Here is a 17,235-nt window from a genome sequence, read left to right on the forward strand (position 1 = left end):
GGAGCGAGAGAACGGGCTGGACCAATCGGTATCCGGGAGGGGCGGGCCCAGCGGTCTGTTGATTGGTACTGGCAGTGGACCCTCCCTAGGGGTGGGGCCGGAGGGGGGATGATGGGTCGAGGGGCGTGTCTGCGTGGAGGCGCGATGACCGGCAGGAACTTGCCCCAATGGGCTGCGGCATGGTTAGTGAGTGGCTGACGGACAGACTCGTAGGCCAACGAGCGGCCCTAAGTGTCTGTGGTCTCGTCCAATGGAGCAGCGCCGGGGCGGGGCCGCGGCTCGGGTTTAATGAGACTCCATTGGGCTGTAATCAGTGTCATGTCGGATTCATGTCAACGACAACAACAGGGGGACACAAAATGGCGGCGGCTTAGCTCCTACCCCTGGCGGCAGCGGTGGCGGAGGCGACGGCACCTCCTCCAGGCGGCAGCCGCGACTCGCTCCCTCGGGCAGCGTCCGCGCCCTCGGCAGGCGCCGTGGCGGTGGCGCGCGGCCAGGTCTGTCACCCACCCCGCGCGTTCCCAGGGGGAGGAGACTAGGCGGGAGGGGGACGGGCGGGGGGCCGGAGGGGCTGCGACGCCCCTCCCACAGGCCTCTGCGCGAGGGTCACCGCGGGGCCGCTCGGGGTCGGGCTGCCCCTGAGCGTGACGGTAGGAGGGCGGGGGATCGGGGAGGAGGGGCAGGCCCCGCCCCTCGGCAGGGCCTCCGGGACAAGGGGCGGGGCTCCGGGGCGGAGGGGCGGGGCTCCGGGTGGGGGCGGGGCCCGGGGAGTGGGAGGGCGGGGGCTGGGAGGGGATCCCTGAGTGGGAGGGAACTGGTCGGAGCCGCAGGGGGCTGGCGGGGGTGTGTGGAGCTTCGGTGAGGGGAGGCTGGAGGAGTGGCAGCAGGTGGAGGAGGGCAGGGAGGGATGCAGGTTTGGAGATGCGGAAGGGCGACCGAGGGGGGCGGTGTATGAGGGCAGGTTGAATGATGCAAAAGGGTGAGGTTGCGGCTATTCGGGGTCGGAGTGAGGAAGAACTGGGTGTGGTGGATGTGGCTGTGAGAGTAGGTATTGGATTGGGGGGGAAATAATGACCCACGTGAGGAGGAGGTGGAATTTCTGTGATGGGGAAAGAGGTTCCAGGTGTGTTGGGTTAGGAAAGGTGTTAGCCGTGAAGTAAAAACCAACAACAAAAACGTGGAAACTCGGAGTGGTTGTGCTAGGAGTTTGTGAGCAGCAGAGCAGGCTTAAAGGTGAAGTAGGAGGAGGAGGAGGCTAGGCTGGAGGTGTGAAGAACGCGGATGGATCTGGGCAGGGACTGAGCCAAGAGTGAGGGTGGGGCAAGGAAAGGTGCCGGTTTTCAAACAGTTTGCTAGCATACGTTCCTGCAGTTTTGGAGGTGAGCGGTTGGGCCCCCCGAAAAAGGACGCAGTGTGTTTCCAGATGGGCTGGGCCTTTGGTGTGGGGAAGTGCAGGAGGTGGGAGGGAAAGAGCCAAGGCAGAGGGTTGGCTGGGTTACAATTGGCCTTCTGTGTTCCCTGAAGGTCTTGGAGTTCCCGATGTCGGGCAGGTGATAAAGAGAACATCAGACTAGACAGACTGAGGAGGGACAGTGATAATTACAGGCGTGGGAAATAGGAGAAGAACCAGGAGAGCAAGGGAATCTGGGGTATAGAAGAACCAGGAAGTTAAAGGTATGAAGCATGTGAAGGCTGTTCATGCACTGAGGTGGAAGTTAATTGTGTTGGGCTTGTGTTCTGCGCTGCTTTCCCCCCCTTTAAGTCCGTTGGAAGTTTCTTCACAGATACATTAAGGTGACATTAAGCACCACTTTTTGTGTCTGAGGAGAAAAAGACAGTGTTACTTGTTTGGGTCAGGATTCATAACCGAGAAACTTGTAAGATAAAAGGTTGTGGTGAAGCACGTTAAGCCCTTGTGAGGCCAGTTTCCCTTATCTGCTGGTTGGAGTCTCCGTTGCGCTGCTTCGGAACCAGCTGCCTGCTAAGGTATCAGGAAGACAGCCAAAAATGGGCCCCAGGTGTGATCTCCACCTTCCTGGGGAGACCAGGAAGAAGTGTCTGGCTCCTGGAGTCAGCCTTGGGAGTAGCAGCCATTCGGGGAGTGAGCCAGTGAGTGGAAGAGCCCTCTTATAGGGTCTTGCCTTTAAAAAATATGTTTTAAAATAAGAGCAACAACCTGTTGCAGTGTAGTGATTGAAGATAAAGGTGGAAGGCTTCAACATCAAAGGAAGAACCTAGGGGAGGACTGACTGGCCTGCAGTGATTTTGTGGACCTCCTGTGCCTACGCCTCAGGGGGTGACTGTTAACATTGTTGTGGTGCCCATTTCTTTCTTTTTCTTTCTTTTTTTTTTTAAAGATTTTATTATTGGGCTCGGCAGTGTGGCCTGGTGGCTAAGGTCCTCGCCTTGATCCCATATGGCCGCTGGTTCTAATCCCGGCAGCTCCACTTCCTCTCTGTCTCTCCTCCTCTCAGTATATCTGACTTTGTAATAAAAATAAAATAAATCTTTAAAAAAAAGATTTTATTATTATTATTGGAAAGCCGGATATACACAGAGGAGGAGAGACAGAGAGGAAGATCTTCCATCCGATGATTCACTCCCCAAGTGAGCTGCAACGGGCCGGTACGCGCCGATCCTAAGCCGGGAACGTGGAAACTCTTCCGGGTCTCCCACGCGGGTGCAGGCTCCCAAAGCTTTGGGCCGTCCTCTACTGCTTTCCCAGGCCAAAAGCAGAGCGCTGGATGGAAAGTGGAGCTGCCGGGATTAGAACCGGCGCCCATATGGGATCCCGGGGCTTTCAAGGCGAGGACTTTAGCCGCTAGGCCACGCCGCCGGGCCCCGGTGCCCATTTATTTCAAGTGCTGTTTATGGAGATTAAGTAGAAACTACCACGTGGAAGGCATGATGAGAGTGACAGAGTGTTGTTGAGGAAGTTTGATAACTAATTTTAATGTGCTTCAGAAATTTTCATGGCTTTTTGTATACCAGGCTCAACTAAGTGATGTGGCTTTCAGTTTGTCACATAGTTCACTACCGCGTATCTTTGGTTTTCCATGTAGATCTTGTTCTTGTATTTTTAAAAAGCATAGTGTTTTATCAAAGTAGAGATGCAATGGTCAGTCTTGAAGAATAGGAAATGATAAATGAGTTGGAGGGGTGAGATAAAAGGGGTGTTTATTTTCTGTGATGCTTTAGTTTGTACTTCCCAAACTTTTATAGGACTTTTAAGAGTTCCACGATCTTTCAATATTGCCTTCCAGTAGACTTGAGAAATATACCACAGCTTTTGTAACATGTCTTCTACTACTCTTGTTAGATGTTTGAGATGTTTTCAGTTTAGGGCAGTTGTGGACAAAGCTGGTTTCAGTATTCCAATCCGAGTCATATTGTGCCCATTTGTACACGTTTATCTGAAGCGTACAACTAGGAATAGAATTGTTGATTCACGGCTAGCCATTTGACCTGATTTTTACCTGTTGTCTCAGTACAAGTGTAACCAGTACCTTTTATTCTCAGGAGGATCTGGGTTTGGATGCTGAGTTGTATGGTTGCTGTAGTTACAGGGCACTACCAGTTAGACTGTTTTACAAACCTTCTGCCAAGTAAGCATTCCCTCCAGCCATACGTGCACTCCCGTTGCTTCTCACTCTCTGCAACTCTGGGTTTAGTTAAATTTTGAAATTTTCTTTGGTCTGGTAAATTTTGCTTTGCTTGATTCGTCATCAGGGTAAACAGTTTTTTAGTTATTTGTTAGCCTTTTGGATATTGTTTTCTGGTCAAATCTCCTCCACTTTTTTTTTTTTAATCTGGGCCTCCCGTCTTTGTTGCTATTGGGAAGTTCTTTATTACTGTGAATGCAAGTCCTTTGTTGAGTGTATGTGTTGCAGATACTTTCTATTCTGTTGCTTGCCTCTTCACTCTTTATGGTGTCTTGTAATGCACAGAAGTTCTTAATTTTAATGGAGTCAGATTTACTGGTTGGTTTTTTTTTTTTTTTATAGTTAGTGCTTTCTGTGTCTTGTTTTAAGACTCTTCCTGCCATGAGGTCAAGAGGATTTTCTCCTATACAATGTTATCTTCTAAAAGCTTTATTGACCTTAAAAGATGTGTAACTATGAGTATAGTACATGTTTCTTGACTCCAACCTTGCCATTATAAATCTAGTTTTCCTTTCTTTTCCTTTTTTTCTCTTGTCTTGACTTTGTCTGCAACTATAACTAACAGCCAGGAGCTGACTTCCCTGTCTCTTAAGAGAAAATGATCATATAGACAGAAGTTCAGCCAGATTAGATTTTACAGCTCTCCAGCTGACTGTATTGCCCTTTTTCCTTTTATGAGCTAGCATTTTATTGTGTCCCTGCAATGTGTCTGTCACTGTTCTAACTTCTTTCATATTTGTTATCTCAGTGATTACTCTTAACAGTTCTATAAAGCAGGCGTGCATTCTCATTTTTACACTAAGAGACTTAGATTGATTTAGTAACCTACAGCTTAAGAAGCTGGCAGAATGGTGACTGAATCCCTAACCTCTCTAGATAATTCTATCACAGTGCACCTACTTGTTGAATGAGACTTCAGAAGTCTTCATTACTTGGATTGTAACGTGCCCTAATTAAACCATACAAAGACAACCATTGTGAAGTGAGTGAGATGCCTCCCTGTGTAGGTTAAAGTCAGGTAGGGTAGAGAAGCTGTGGAGCTCAAGTGCACAATGAATTGGTGATGGTTGAAAATGTTTGCAGATGCATGTATGCCTGTCCTTGATTTTTAAAGTGGGTGTGTCATTTTGTAGAGACTGTCAGAGGATAGTGCTTATTTGTTTTCAGATTGTACTGGAGAGCTGGTGTGAAGTACATGAATCCAGAAAGGATTTATCTTTTCCAAAGAGTCCTGAAAATTTTCTAATTTCACTTATTACTTTTTTCTTAGTACGTTGTTCTGTTGATGCCATTAGAAACTGAATAATGCTAATTGTTAAAATCAGGAGAGATCTAGAATTGAATTGCAATTTTTAAATGCCAAAAAGACATTCTAAACTTAGTTGATATTTCTGGAGTGAAAGTGCTTAGCTATAATATCGTTATTACTAATCAGTGTACCTTGGCTTTAAAGGTCTGATGACTTCAAATGACTTTTTGTCTTGTCTCTAACATTCTCTGTTTTCCAAGGGATCAAATTTTCTGTGAGGTTCCTAGCAGGGTGATTAAATGTTAGAGACTGAAACTGTTGAGCACTTACATGCAGGGATGACTGTGCAAACCTCATTCTTAGTTTTCACCAGGAGATTTGGGACATGTCTGTACTAATTTATGATGATGATGTTGAAACTAATCTTTGCTGGGGATTATGGAAGCCATAATAGTTTATTGATGGTTCAGTTATTGTTTGTTGAAGCAGATTTACACAATTATAGTTTAATGACATAACAAGGATATTGTCAACTAGGAGAGCATGACATGAAAAATTAAACTTCTAATTAATATAATATGTATTAACTGAAATGATAATTTTCATGGTGATTTAGCCTCTTAGAAATCCTTGGAAAACATTATTAGCTTATGAATTGAAAACATTATTAGCTTATGAATTGAAAACTTTCTGTGTTAATGGGTATTGGGAAAGAATTTAATGTTACTCTAAAAAAGATGGGGAATTAAATATTCAACTCAACGTTTATTGAATCTCTGCCCTAGGCTTGCTGCTCAGTTAGACTAATATGAGTTGTATAAGATTGATATTTGGAGAGGTGAGATATTGGTTGCTTGTTTATTTCCATGATTTTCGCTTCCCATCTGTATTGGATGGATACTGTTACCAGAATGATTCACACATTCAACAACTTTGGGCATGTCTGTCTATATATGCAGGTTAGTGTGTGGTATTGTATCATCTGGCCTGCGTGGCCTGCTAGCACTTCTGTCTAGGGAGGCATGAAGATTTAGTGACCCTTTTGTTTGACAGCTCCTTCTTAGCTTCTGTGCATTCTCCCTCCATTTCCTCCATTGATTGACTGATGTATTTATTTAACAGATAGGCTCTAAACCACACAAGCTGTGGTCCTGGAAAATCCTGAGGTTTGCAAAGACGAATCAAGCATAAATCCTGTTCTTAAGTTAAGGATTTTGCAGTCAGGTTAGGGAAATGAGGTCAGTACCTATATAATCTTAGTGCATATTGTGCGTTGAGACCTACATAGTAGATAGTATGAAAGTAGTTAAAGCTAAAGCTTCCTGTTGGACAAAGAGATGTAGGACTTAGGAGGAGGTGTCATTTGCGCGGGGGACATGAAGGATTTGAATGTGCATGGAGGAAGTGGGCAATATTTTCCTTTCCCCCATCCCTCCAGTTGCTAATTTAGTGAAAAGAGATACCTGGGCTGGGGGGAAGGCCGGGAGAGGCAGGTTGATCTTCTGTCCCGTTGGTTCATTCCCCAAATTCCTGAAACAGTCAGGTCTGGGTTAGGAGCCATGAGCTCCATCTGGATTCTGACTGAAACCTGAGTAGTTGGGCCATCATCCACCTCTTCCTAGTTACATTAGCAGGAAGTTACATCAGAATCCCAGAGTTAATGGGACTCAAGTCAAGACTTTCCAATATGGGTGGCTTAACCAGTTCTGCCACAACACTTGCCCCTGCATTGTCTTTAAGACCCAGTTAGAGTCTTGTCCATCAAAAAGGTGTTCTTCCTGTCCCTGCTAACTGTGTGGTTTCAGCAAGCAGTAGTCACAGTGTGTTTTCAGACTTTGCCCCATCATCAGAGGAAACCTTTCTTTGAATGGGATCTTATGGGGAGACTCAGTATATTGAAAGAGTTGAGGTGGAGTCTCTCATTTGGATGCGATGTTAGGATGGCTTAAGGGGTGTGTGCATGTGATAGCTGAGAAGCTTTCTCTTGACAGATCCAAGGTCGTTGTAAGAAAGCCATTGGTGGGAGAAGTGGGCATTTGGTGTGGTGGTTACAATGCTATGTATGCTGCCTGCATCCTTTATCAGGTGCTTGGCTTTGAGTCCTGGTTCCACCTTTGATTTCAGCTTCCTGCTAAAGTGCACCTGAGAGACATCAAGTAATGGCTCAAGTAGTTGGGTACTGTCACTCTTGTGTAATTGGGTTCCAGGCTCCTCACTTTGGCCCGGCCTGCTCCTGTTTATTGTGGGCTTTTGAGGGAGTGAATGAGTAAACAATAGCTCCATCTCTGCCTTTTAAATAACATTTAGTATTTTTTTAAGATTTATTTATTTTATTGAAAAGTCAGATTTACTGAGAGAAGGAAATACAGAGAGAAAGATCTCCCATCCGTTGGTTCGCTCTCCAAGCAGCCACAACGGTTGGAGATGAGCCAAAGCTAGGAGCTAGGAGCCAGGAGCTTCTTCCCAGTCTCCCATGTGGGCACAGGGTCCCAAGGCTTCGGACCATCCTTGACCAGGCTGTAAGAAAAGAGCTGAAAGTAGAGCAGCCAGGAGACCGACCAGTGTCCATATTGGATGCTGGCACTGCAGGCAGAAGCTTAGCCTAGCATGCTATGTTGACAGTCCCTAATTCTAAAAATTTGTATCCAAAATAAACCCTTTGCCTATTAAACAATTTCTCCTCATTTTTTTCTGATTTGGACTTTACCAATTGGTTTTGTGTGGATTTATCTTTTCTTGATGTTTCATAGAATTATATGAATTGTAGTGTTTTGTGTCTTGCTTCCTCTATAACATAATTTTGGGATTTTTTTACATTTCAGTGGCATATATCATTCCTTTTATGGCTGAGCAATATTCCATTGTATAGGTATACTACATCTTCATCCATTCATTTATTGGAGTGGATATTTGAGTTGTTTCCACCTTTAAGGGGTTGTGACTAATGTTGTTTTTAATGTTTGTATATGGAAGTACACTGTGCTGGGTCTTTGAGTAGGTTTTTTTTTTTTTTTTTTGGATGTGTACCTGGAAGTGGAATTACAAGGTCCTATGGTTATTCTGTGTTTGCCTTCTTCAGAGCCCATCATACAAAGCTTTTCTACCTAATGGCTTGCTTCTTAGGTATTCTCTTCCACTTTGTATTCCCCAAAGCACCTCCCATAGGACTGCATGCTGAGAATATAATTTCCCAAAAATATTTATTGATTGTTCTTTGATGAATATTCCTTCTCCCAATTCACGTATTTTGGGGCCTCAAACATTAGCTGTAAGGAATAGCTGCAGAATGCATGAAAGCTAACAGATGCTGACATACGCATGGTGTTTGATGCTGTTAGATAGCAGATAGATACTGAGGATGCTATTTTGAGCAGTTGTACCAGCAGGCTGTGCTAAGTAGTGACAGAGGAAGGAGAAGTCATGGTTCCTTTCTTTCAAGCAGTTTATGTTGTGTTTCAGAAAATAGTGTTAGGATTTGTGGATGTTCAGTCAGTTATACAATGGACTTTGAAAAAATCCAGGAGCTTATAAAAAGAGCTAAAAATAACATAGCAAGTACAACTCAGGATGACAAAAGAGTAAACTCTATTATTAATCTTTATTTTTGTCTACCACTGTTTTTGGCTTATCCATAATCTCATAACTTGAGTGTTATGACATTGATTTTGAAACAACACACAGCCTTAGTGAAAGCTTAGAGCAGGCCTCACATCGTGTTTATGATCCAGGATATTTTGATTCTTATGCTGACATGAATATTTTTGAATAGTGTTGATGTTTATATTATGTCAGTGAAGCTAAAAGCTCAGTGTTGGACTAAGCATTTCTCCACATCTGTTTAGAATAGTTTGTAATGAATGCTATAAACAGTGTTACAATGTAAGAAACAACCATATAATTTACTAATATTTTGTAGTTAAAAACAAAATGATTCAGAACCTTAGAAAATAGAATAATTTGAGTAACATGAATCCTCCAAATTAATTGGAATGATTTGCTACCTTTTTGATAGCCTTTTAGTCCAGCCTTCAAGTTTTTATAGAAGAAATGGTGAAGAACGATGATTTTAGGGTTTTAACTTGTGAGTGAACATTCCCATCTACGTATGAAACATCTCAGTGCTCTGAAAAAGAGAAGTGTGAATAATTCTGAATTATGGGAAACGATTATTTCCATTTGTTTTTTAAATGAGTTACAAAGACTTTTCTTGTAGTTGTCTTTCTAGTTAGATACTACTTAGGGTAAAGTGAGATTGGTTTTCATTCTATTCTGTTAGCTTACACCAATTTACTCTGGGGCCAGTGGGATACTGGAAATAAAGCAGCCCAAGAGTGAAAAATGTGCAGTGGATAATGTACAAAGTGGATAATACACATGGGCTTAGTTGAGAATTGGCTACAGATAAGACTTGATTTTGTTCTCTTAGCTGTGTTTTTTTTTAAACACTGGGAGTCTGCTTGTAGCTGAAAACTGCTGAGTTACATCTGCTTCTGCCTAATTAACTCTGTTGGTTGGTGTCAGATGAAAGCTAATTTTAAGATTAAATTGAGGAGTGGGGTGTTTGTGTTGGGGTGTGGGGGAGGGGAAAAGGAGGCTCTAAGGTTGCTTGGTTGCTTTGTAGAAGACCAAAATGTTCATATTCACAGCTATTTGAAATCTTTCGAAGTAAAAGTGATTGCTACTATCTTAAAAGGAGACCTGTGTCAATACATATTTAAAATTATGGAAACTGTACATCCTTCTCTTAAGTAAAAGTATCTGTAGACTTTGGTAGTCTAGCTAATTGGTATTACCTAGGGGCCAAGTGACCTTTGGGATGAATAGTGAGAAATTTAACGTTGGCCTTAAAACAACTTTTGGCTTTTTTTCTCCCTTCCTAGATAAACTGTTATCTCTCTGGCTATTTGAGTAAAAGTAGGGTTCTTTTAATGATGGGATACGTAGAAATTTTCCACAGACCTGATTTTTAAAATACGGAGAACATTTCAAGAAATGAAACACTTGTTTTTTAAAAAATTAGCATCTGAAAGGCAGAGTGACAGAGACACAGGAGGTCTTCTCTCCTGGCTTCCTTGGGATGCCCACTTCCTAAGCCTGAACCACTGTGCTCTATCTAACACTGCCCCTGGGATTTATTTTGCCACTGTGTTACTTGGGACTGTGTTCTCTGTTTTAAAATACCTTTTAGTGAACTGAAGAAGTTAATGTAGCACCCAAACTTAGGATGCTAGCAAACTCATGGCTGCTATTTGTATTGTTGTAGAGTTGTGCTTTATATTATATTGTAATGGAGGTGTTCATAGGTGGTTACTGATGTTAAGAGTTATCTTTATGCCCAACTGAGCATTTGCTTTTTTTCTTTTGGTAGATTTGCCTGAAGACCTGGACAATCCTCGTTTTTTTGTCATGGACTTTTAATATGTTTGGAATTCCAATTCTGGTAATTTTCTGTATTTTATTACATTTTCACAAAGTGTCAGTCTTATTGAAATTGTTTGATAAAAGATATGAATGATTATTTTGAGTGTAGGTAAAGATTGTAAAAGCATGTTATGAGATATATTTTGAGTATTTATTTGTTATGAGATGTCTTTAATGTATATTTTATTGCATGTTTTAATGTACATTCATTTACTTGTATAACTAAAATGCTTAAAAACAACTTTGCAATATTGGGCACTTTGCTATGACCTCTTCTGCTTCCTGCAGTTATATTTTATGTGATCAAATTAGATTAGTTGTGATTCATCCTGAATAAATGATAAAAGATGAAATAATTACTTGGATGCAGTGAAATGTCTTCTAATGAAATTTTGCTCCAACCATTTTACTTTGGAAAGATCAGTTTCCTGTTCTAAACTTATGCAGAATGATTCCTGTGTTCTATCCTAAAAGTGGTTGTGCTGTGAAAGCCAGCAATTTTATTCCTAAGCACAGTGTTCCAAGTGTAACACTTTTGTCAATGATTTATAAAATGACACAAAAGAAAGTGCTTATTAGATTTGCAGATGACACAGATGACAGAATCAAGATTCAAAGCAATCTTTAGCAGGTTGGAAAATAGGCTGAAACCAGAAGATGAAATTGAACTCTAATAAACTTTAAATCCCAGCTTTTAAAATTGCACAGGAAAGGGATGGAAAGACTTGATTTGACAGCATTTCTGCAAAAAAGATCTGCGTATTTGGCTAGATCGGATGCTCAGAATGGCCAGTGTGGCACGACTGTTCAGGAAGTTCTATAATTTTGGGTTTGCAGTTGTAATTGGATAATGCCTGGATTGTCTGATTTTAAGACAGGCATTGGCCAGACAAGTGAGCCACCAACAGAAGATGATGCCTGGAAGCTATGTGGTGTGTGGATGGGTTAAAGAGCTGAAATATGAGTTGTTTAATGTTGGGGTAGAGATGGAGAAGGGTTTGGTGGTTGGTGGCTTTTAAAAAGTACCTGTTTTCAAATGTTTCAAGGTCTGTCCTATTGAAGAAATAGTAAAAATGTCTTCAGAGATTGTTCCAGGGAGGCTAGGACTAGTGAGTAGAAGTTGCCAGGAGACAGATTGTTTGCTCCAAGAGAAAGAAAAAATTCTAGCCAGAGCTGTCCAACTCAAGACTGAGCTGCCTCACAAAATGACTAATTTTCAGTCACTGGAAATTATTCCTATTTTTATTTGAAAGGCAGATTTATAGAGAGAGGAGGAGAGACACATGGAGAGGTATCTGCAGCTGCTGGTTCACTCCCCAGATGACCACACAGCCAGAGCTGAGCTGATGTGTACCGGAGCCAAGAGCCGGGAGCTTCTCCTGGATCTCCCATGTGACTTCTACACTGCTTTGACCTGGATCAGAGGTGAACTAGCTAGGACTTGAACTGGCACCCATTTATGATGCTAGTGCTGTAGATGGAGACATAGACTGCTATGCCATGGCTCTGGCTCTTGAATTTTTTTTTTTAAGATTTATTTATTTTTTATTACATAGTCAGATATACAGAGAGGAGGAGAGACAGAGAGGAAGATCTTCCGTCCGATGATTCTGTGCCAATCCAAAGCCGGGAACCTGGAACTCTTCCAGGTCTCCCATGTGGGTGCAGGGTCCCAAGGCTTTTGGGCTGTCCTCGACTGCTTTCCCAGGCCACAAGCAGGGAGCTGGATGGGAAGTGGAACTGCCAGGATTAGAACCAGCGCCCATATGGGATCCAGGAGCGTTCAAGGCAAGGACTTTAACCACTAGGCCACTTCGCCGGGCCCTGGCTCCTGAATATTTTTAAAGTAAAGATTCGATGGTTTATCTTTCGGAAATATTGGGCACACATCTTTTACTGGATAACTGGAGGTTGGACTGGATGACTTCTAAGGTCCCTTCTGGTAGAAGTTATTTGATGGGGAAAAATGAAGTTTCCTGGTTAGAAAGAGAACAGTACTGTTTATACTGTCTCTTTCAAGCTGAGTGATTTGAGCAAATATGGTTTGATGGTTCAATTATTGTTTTAGCAACACTCCTGAATCTTTGGGGGAGAAAACTTTATATTTCTCAGTGTATCTTGCTAAAATTTCTGAGGAAAGATACTGTTTTGTTTTTGTTTCCACTTAGATACTGTCTTAAATAAATAAGCAGTGATAACTTGAGGAAACATGTTTCAGTGCATATGGATTGCATCTGATGGAAGTGATGATAGCTTATTATGTTGAATGTTAGTTACTTGGTTCACCTGTCCTCGCAGTGGTTCTGCTTTCCATTGTTATGAACTTGCCTTATACCTGGCTTTTTAATGAGATAATGGATGTAAAAGTTAACTAAAATGGTACATTATTCAAAGGTGAAGCATTATGTTGTATTAGTTTCATTTTTCCAATCTGTGGATTCGAGTATATTACAGACACTTAGCAAAGGGACAGGAAGGTCTGATTCTATAAAAGTAGCTGAATGAAAATGTTAATATGCATGATACTTAGGAAATGCAATGCTTAGAATCAAGATTTTTATCTTACATTTTTGAGTTTATGATTTCTTGAAGTAAATATGTTTCCATCAGATTTTTTTATGCTGTAGACTTATACTTTGTTAGTTTTATATTTGCAGTACACATACTTTAAGTACCTTTCATATAATTTTATTAATTGCAGTAAAGGTAACCCAGTACATGTATGGCTTAGATATAATCTCTTAATGTCCTGTAAGTGACTTCATATAAAAAAGAAAAAAATTGGAAATGCAACTCCTTCTCAGACTGTGACCTGATTTCTGATTGGAGAATATAGTAACTGTGGCTTGTGTTATGCAATACCTGCCTGTCATTACTTCTTTGGTCATTTTGTATTTGAGAAGATAATACCAAAATATATTTAATTTATTTTTTAAGAGTTTCATTATTAAGAGCCTTTCTGTTTTTATCTTTTAAGGTGATGGAGTCCTAGTTAAAGATGTTTTTCATCAAAATGCTGTCTTTCCTCTTGGTAAAATAAGACAACTATCAACATTGCCAGTTTGTCCTTTTTTGAATCTCTTTAAGGATGGATATTTGTGAGATTTTGTGTAATATGGTCTGGAATACTCGGCCCATTTGTTAAAATTGTAAACGACTTTCAAATGTGCAAGTTCTGTTAAATACAAGGAGAATCTCTATGGGTAACTTCTGTGTTGAAGAAGTCATTTGTCAACCATGGTAAAACTTGCAAACCCACTTTACACAGAGTGGATTCTTGAAGCTATACAGAAAATAAAAAAGCAGAAACAAAGGCCCTCTGAGGAGCGAATCTGCCATGCAGTCAGCACTTCCCACGGGTTGGATAAGAAGACGGTCTCTGAGCAGCTGGAACTCAGTGTTCAGGATGGCTCAGTTCTCAAAGTCACCAACAAAGGCCTTGCCTCCTACAAGGACCCAGACAACCCTGGGCGCTTTTCATCAGTTAAACCAGGCACTTTCCCTAAGTCAGCCAAGGGGTCGAGAGCATCATGTAATGATCTCCGCAATGTGGATTGGAACAAACTCTTAAGGAGAGCAATTGAAGGACTGGAGGAGCCAAATGGCTCCTCTCTGAAGAACATAGAAAAGTATCTGAGAAACCAGAGTGATCTCACAAGCACCACCACCAACCCAGCCTTTCAGCAGCGGCTGCGCCTGGGGGCCAAACGTGCCGTGAACAACGGGAGGTTACTGAAAGATGGGCCTCAGTACAGGGTCAATTATGGGAGCTTGGATGGCAAAGGAGCACCCCAGTATCCCAGTGCTTTCCCATCCTCCCTGCCACCTGTTAGCCTTCTGCCACACGAGAAAGACCAGGTAAGTGAAGAAGGAATGTTAATACATTCCAAATATTACTTTTCTGATTTTTACAGTTTCATTTGCATTCAGTGTGCATGAAAGCTTTGAAGAAAATCTTGACAATCTCAAATGTTTTGCTTTAGAGTAGGCTTATATGTATGTGTACAACTTATTTGAAAGGCAGAGTTACACGGAGAAAGGAAGATGGATATACACATACATATGCTCATAGATCTTCCATCCTCTGGTTCACTGCTCAAATGGCTGCAGTGGCCCCCTGGGCTGAAGCCCAGAGCTTCCTCCAGGTCTCTCACATTGGTGCAAGGTGCCCAAGCACTTGAGCCGTCTGCTGCTGCTTTCCCAGGAACATTAACAGGGAGCTGGAGCAGAAGTGGAGCAGCTGGGACGTGAACTGGAACCTATATGGGATGCTGGTGTCATAGTTGGTGACTTAACCTTCCCTGCCACAATACCAGCCTCTGCTTTTATATTTTAAATGCTATGTTATTTTCCAATGTAAATTGCTTTATACACATTGAGAGCTTTCTCAGTGATTGGCTAAGAATTTAATATGACAATCATGTGATTTGCTTTTCAAATTATAATTGCTGCTTGGTGAGTGCTTGAGCTGAACAGGATGGATAAGTATTCTTCCTCCATTCAGGGTGTATATATATATATATATATATATATATATATATATTTATGAAACGTAAGAGCCTATTGTTTATTTTTCTCACTAAAAATGGAATCTGTAGAGTTCTTATTTTAATACTGGTAATCTTTGTGTTTCTGAAAATTGTTTTAATGTGTCATCTAAATTCCTCCTGTTTCAATTTAAAGTCATTGTTTTTTACTGTCCAGTTTTTAGTGAGTGTAAATGTTCATTTTGTCTCATGCAGTTGTCTTTTTTGTGTTCTTTGTTTTCTCTGGGCCCTATTATTTCTGTAATACTTACAAATGTATGATTGATGTCTTTTTGTGTTACTCCTGTGATTTCCTAAGTCTTTAGTTGCAGCTAGGAGCTGTAGATATAATTCAAGTCCCCCATTTCTAGGACAGTTTGACCTGTTCTTTGGGCTACTGGATTTGATGGTATCAATTCATCTTAATTTTGCAAACTATTAATCTGTTGCTGGTAGAAAAGGTGGTTGTATCTGTTACCTACAATTAAAAAAAAAAAATTGAAACCCAAGTGTTGGGCAGAGTTGTGTTCTGGCGGGCTTGCTCTTCCTCTTTGGAAGGACCCTTAAAGTAGACTGCTTAAAAAAGCTTAAAGCTCTGTGCGTTAGCCAAAAGCAGTCCAGCTCTGGAAACTGGGTAGGGTCAAATGGTTTGTCTTTCCACGGACTAATCTAAAACCTAGTATTTATTTCTTAACTGTATTTTTATTTCATTAATCTAATACAATGTTTACTTAATCTTTGATGGTAATTGTATTTGTATAATTAGCCCACAATTCTTTGTAGGAAAGTGTGAGCATAAAGAAAGACATAAACTTGGGAAATTTTCTTCTTAATAACATTGAGAAAAGATGTTTTTAAAAAACACAGATATTGGCTCAAATTCTAATTTCTGTCTCTGACACAGCCAGATTAAGCACCTCTGTTTTGCATTAAGAGTTTTTATAAAGACTTACGCAAATCATGACAAAAATTGTGAAGGGAGTTTAACAACATCTTGATGGATTTGGATATCTTTGTTTCAGAAAATAAATACGTTACCCTAAGGTATATTTACATTTTATAATTACCAGTATGTGAGGGAAATCATGCAGCTTTAGCCAGGTTAGTAGTATTTTTTGGTAGTTTGTGATCCGGTGTATTATTTAACTTAGGCGAAAGGAGCCACTGCAGATTTTCCAGAATCTCTTTCCTGTCCTTTTCTCTAACCTTGCCTGTCATTTCTTGGTAGCTTTACTTTTTTCAGCTAGATTCTATATGGAAACATTGTCCATAAGTGTTTGGGATTGAGAACAGAGTAATTTAATGCTTATCATGAAATTGTCACTTTTTTTATGATACTGATCTTTCAGTTCTCAGTTATGATCGTCATATAACAAGGAAAGCAGAGAAAATGTGATCTGGAATTTTTACTTGTGAAAGTTAAAGTTTTTAGTAGTGTCAAGCTAATTTTTTTTTTAAAGAGCAAGTAAATTTAAAAAAAGGAGTTCAAACCAGTCTGTAACTGTTTTTGTATTTTCAATAGGACTATATCGTAATACATTCCTCTTTAAGATTAAAAGTGATACACAATTTAAAACCATGTAAACTTACTAAATAACTGTGATAGAAAGTCTTTATCTGGAATCTGTGAATAGATCTGTGGGCACATAGTCCGTAAATATCATGATACCAAATGTAAACCCGTGTGCATCTGCATCTGTTTTTCATTTTAATTTTTTTTGAAGATTTATTTGTTTGAAAGAAGTACATACAGAGAGAGGGAAAGACAGAGAGAGATCTTCCATCCACTGGTTCACTCCCCAAATGACTGTAATCACCAAGGCTGGGGAGGGCGAAGCCAAGAGCCCAGAGCTTCGGCCAGGTCTCCTACGTGGGTTGCAGAACCTGAGGTTGTGTGCCGTCTTTGGTTGCCTTCCCAGGTGCATTACTAGGGAGCTGGATCAGGAGTGAAGTGGCAGGGATGCCAACTTGCATCCATGTGGAATGACAGGGCTGCAGATGGCAGCTTGACCTGATGCACCACAGTGCCAGCCCCCACATAAGTGTTTTTTAAACATTTGTTTTTCATTTGGAAATGACAGAAAGAAAAAGGGAAAGAGGTGTATAGCGAGATTTTTCATCTGCTGGTTCATTTCCCTAATAACTACAATAGCCGGGTCTGGGCCAGGCTGAAAACAGGAGCTGAGACTTCCACTTCAGTCTCCCACGGGGTGGAAGAATCTGTGTACTTGGGCCAGCATGTGTTACCTTCTCAGGTGCATTAGCGGGGAGTTGCATTGGAAGCAGGGAAACTGGGGCTTAAAATGGCACTCCAGAATGGGATGCTGGCATCTCGAGCCGTGGCATAACTCACTGTACCACAAGACAAACTCAATTC

General features: G+C 41.4%; 1 protein-coding gene across 3 annotated transcripts in view; it reads left to right on the plus strand.

Moving 5' to 3' along the window:
• The first annotated feature begins 185 nt into the window (after positions 1-185).
• The window catches only part of KAT6B (lysine acetyltransferase 6B), a 173,247-nt gene continuing 156,197 nt past the window's right edge, over positions 186-17,235 (plus strand). The window contains exons 1-3 of one of the 3 annotated variants that reach the window (XM_004583506.3): positions 186-497; positions 10,280-10,351; positions 13,310-14,190. In XM_004583506.3, coding sequence (XP_004583563.2) covers positions 13,570-14,190 — 621 coding nt within the window. In that variant the 5' untranslated portion in view covers positions 186-497; positions 10,280-10,351; positions 13,310-13,569. The remainder of the gene's footprint in view (positions 498-10,279; positions 10,352-13,309; positions 14,191-17,235) is intronic. The other 2 variants (XM_058671618.1, XM_058671619.1) reach the window with 2 other exon arrangements.

Source organism: Ochotona princeps, chromosome 13 (assembly GCF_030435755.1).
Source record: "Ochotona princeps isolate mOchPri1 chromosome 13, mOchPri1.hap1, whole genome shotgun sequence".
NCBI lineage: Eukaryota > Metazoa > Chordata > Mammalia > Lagomorpha > Ochotonidae > Ochotona > Ochotona princeps.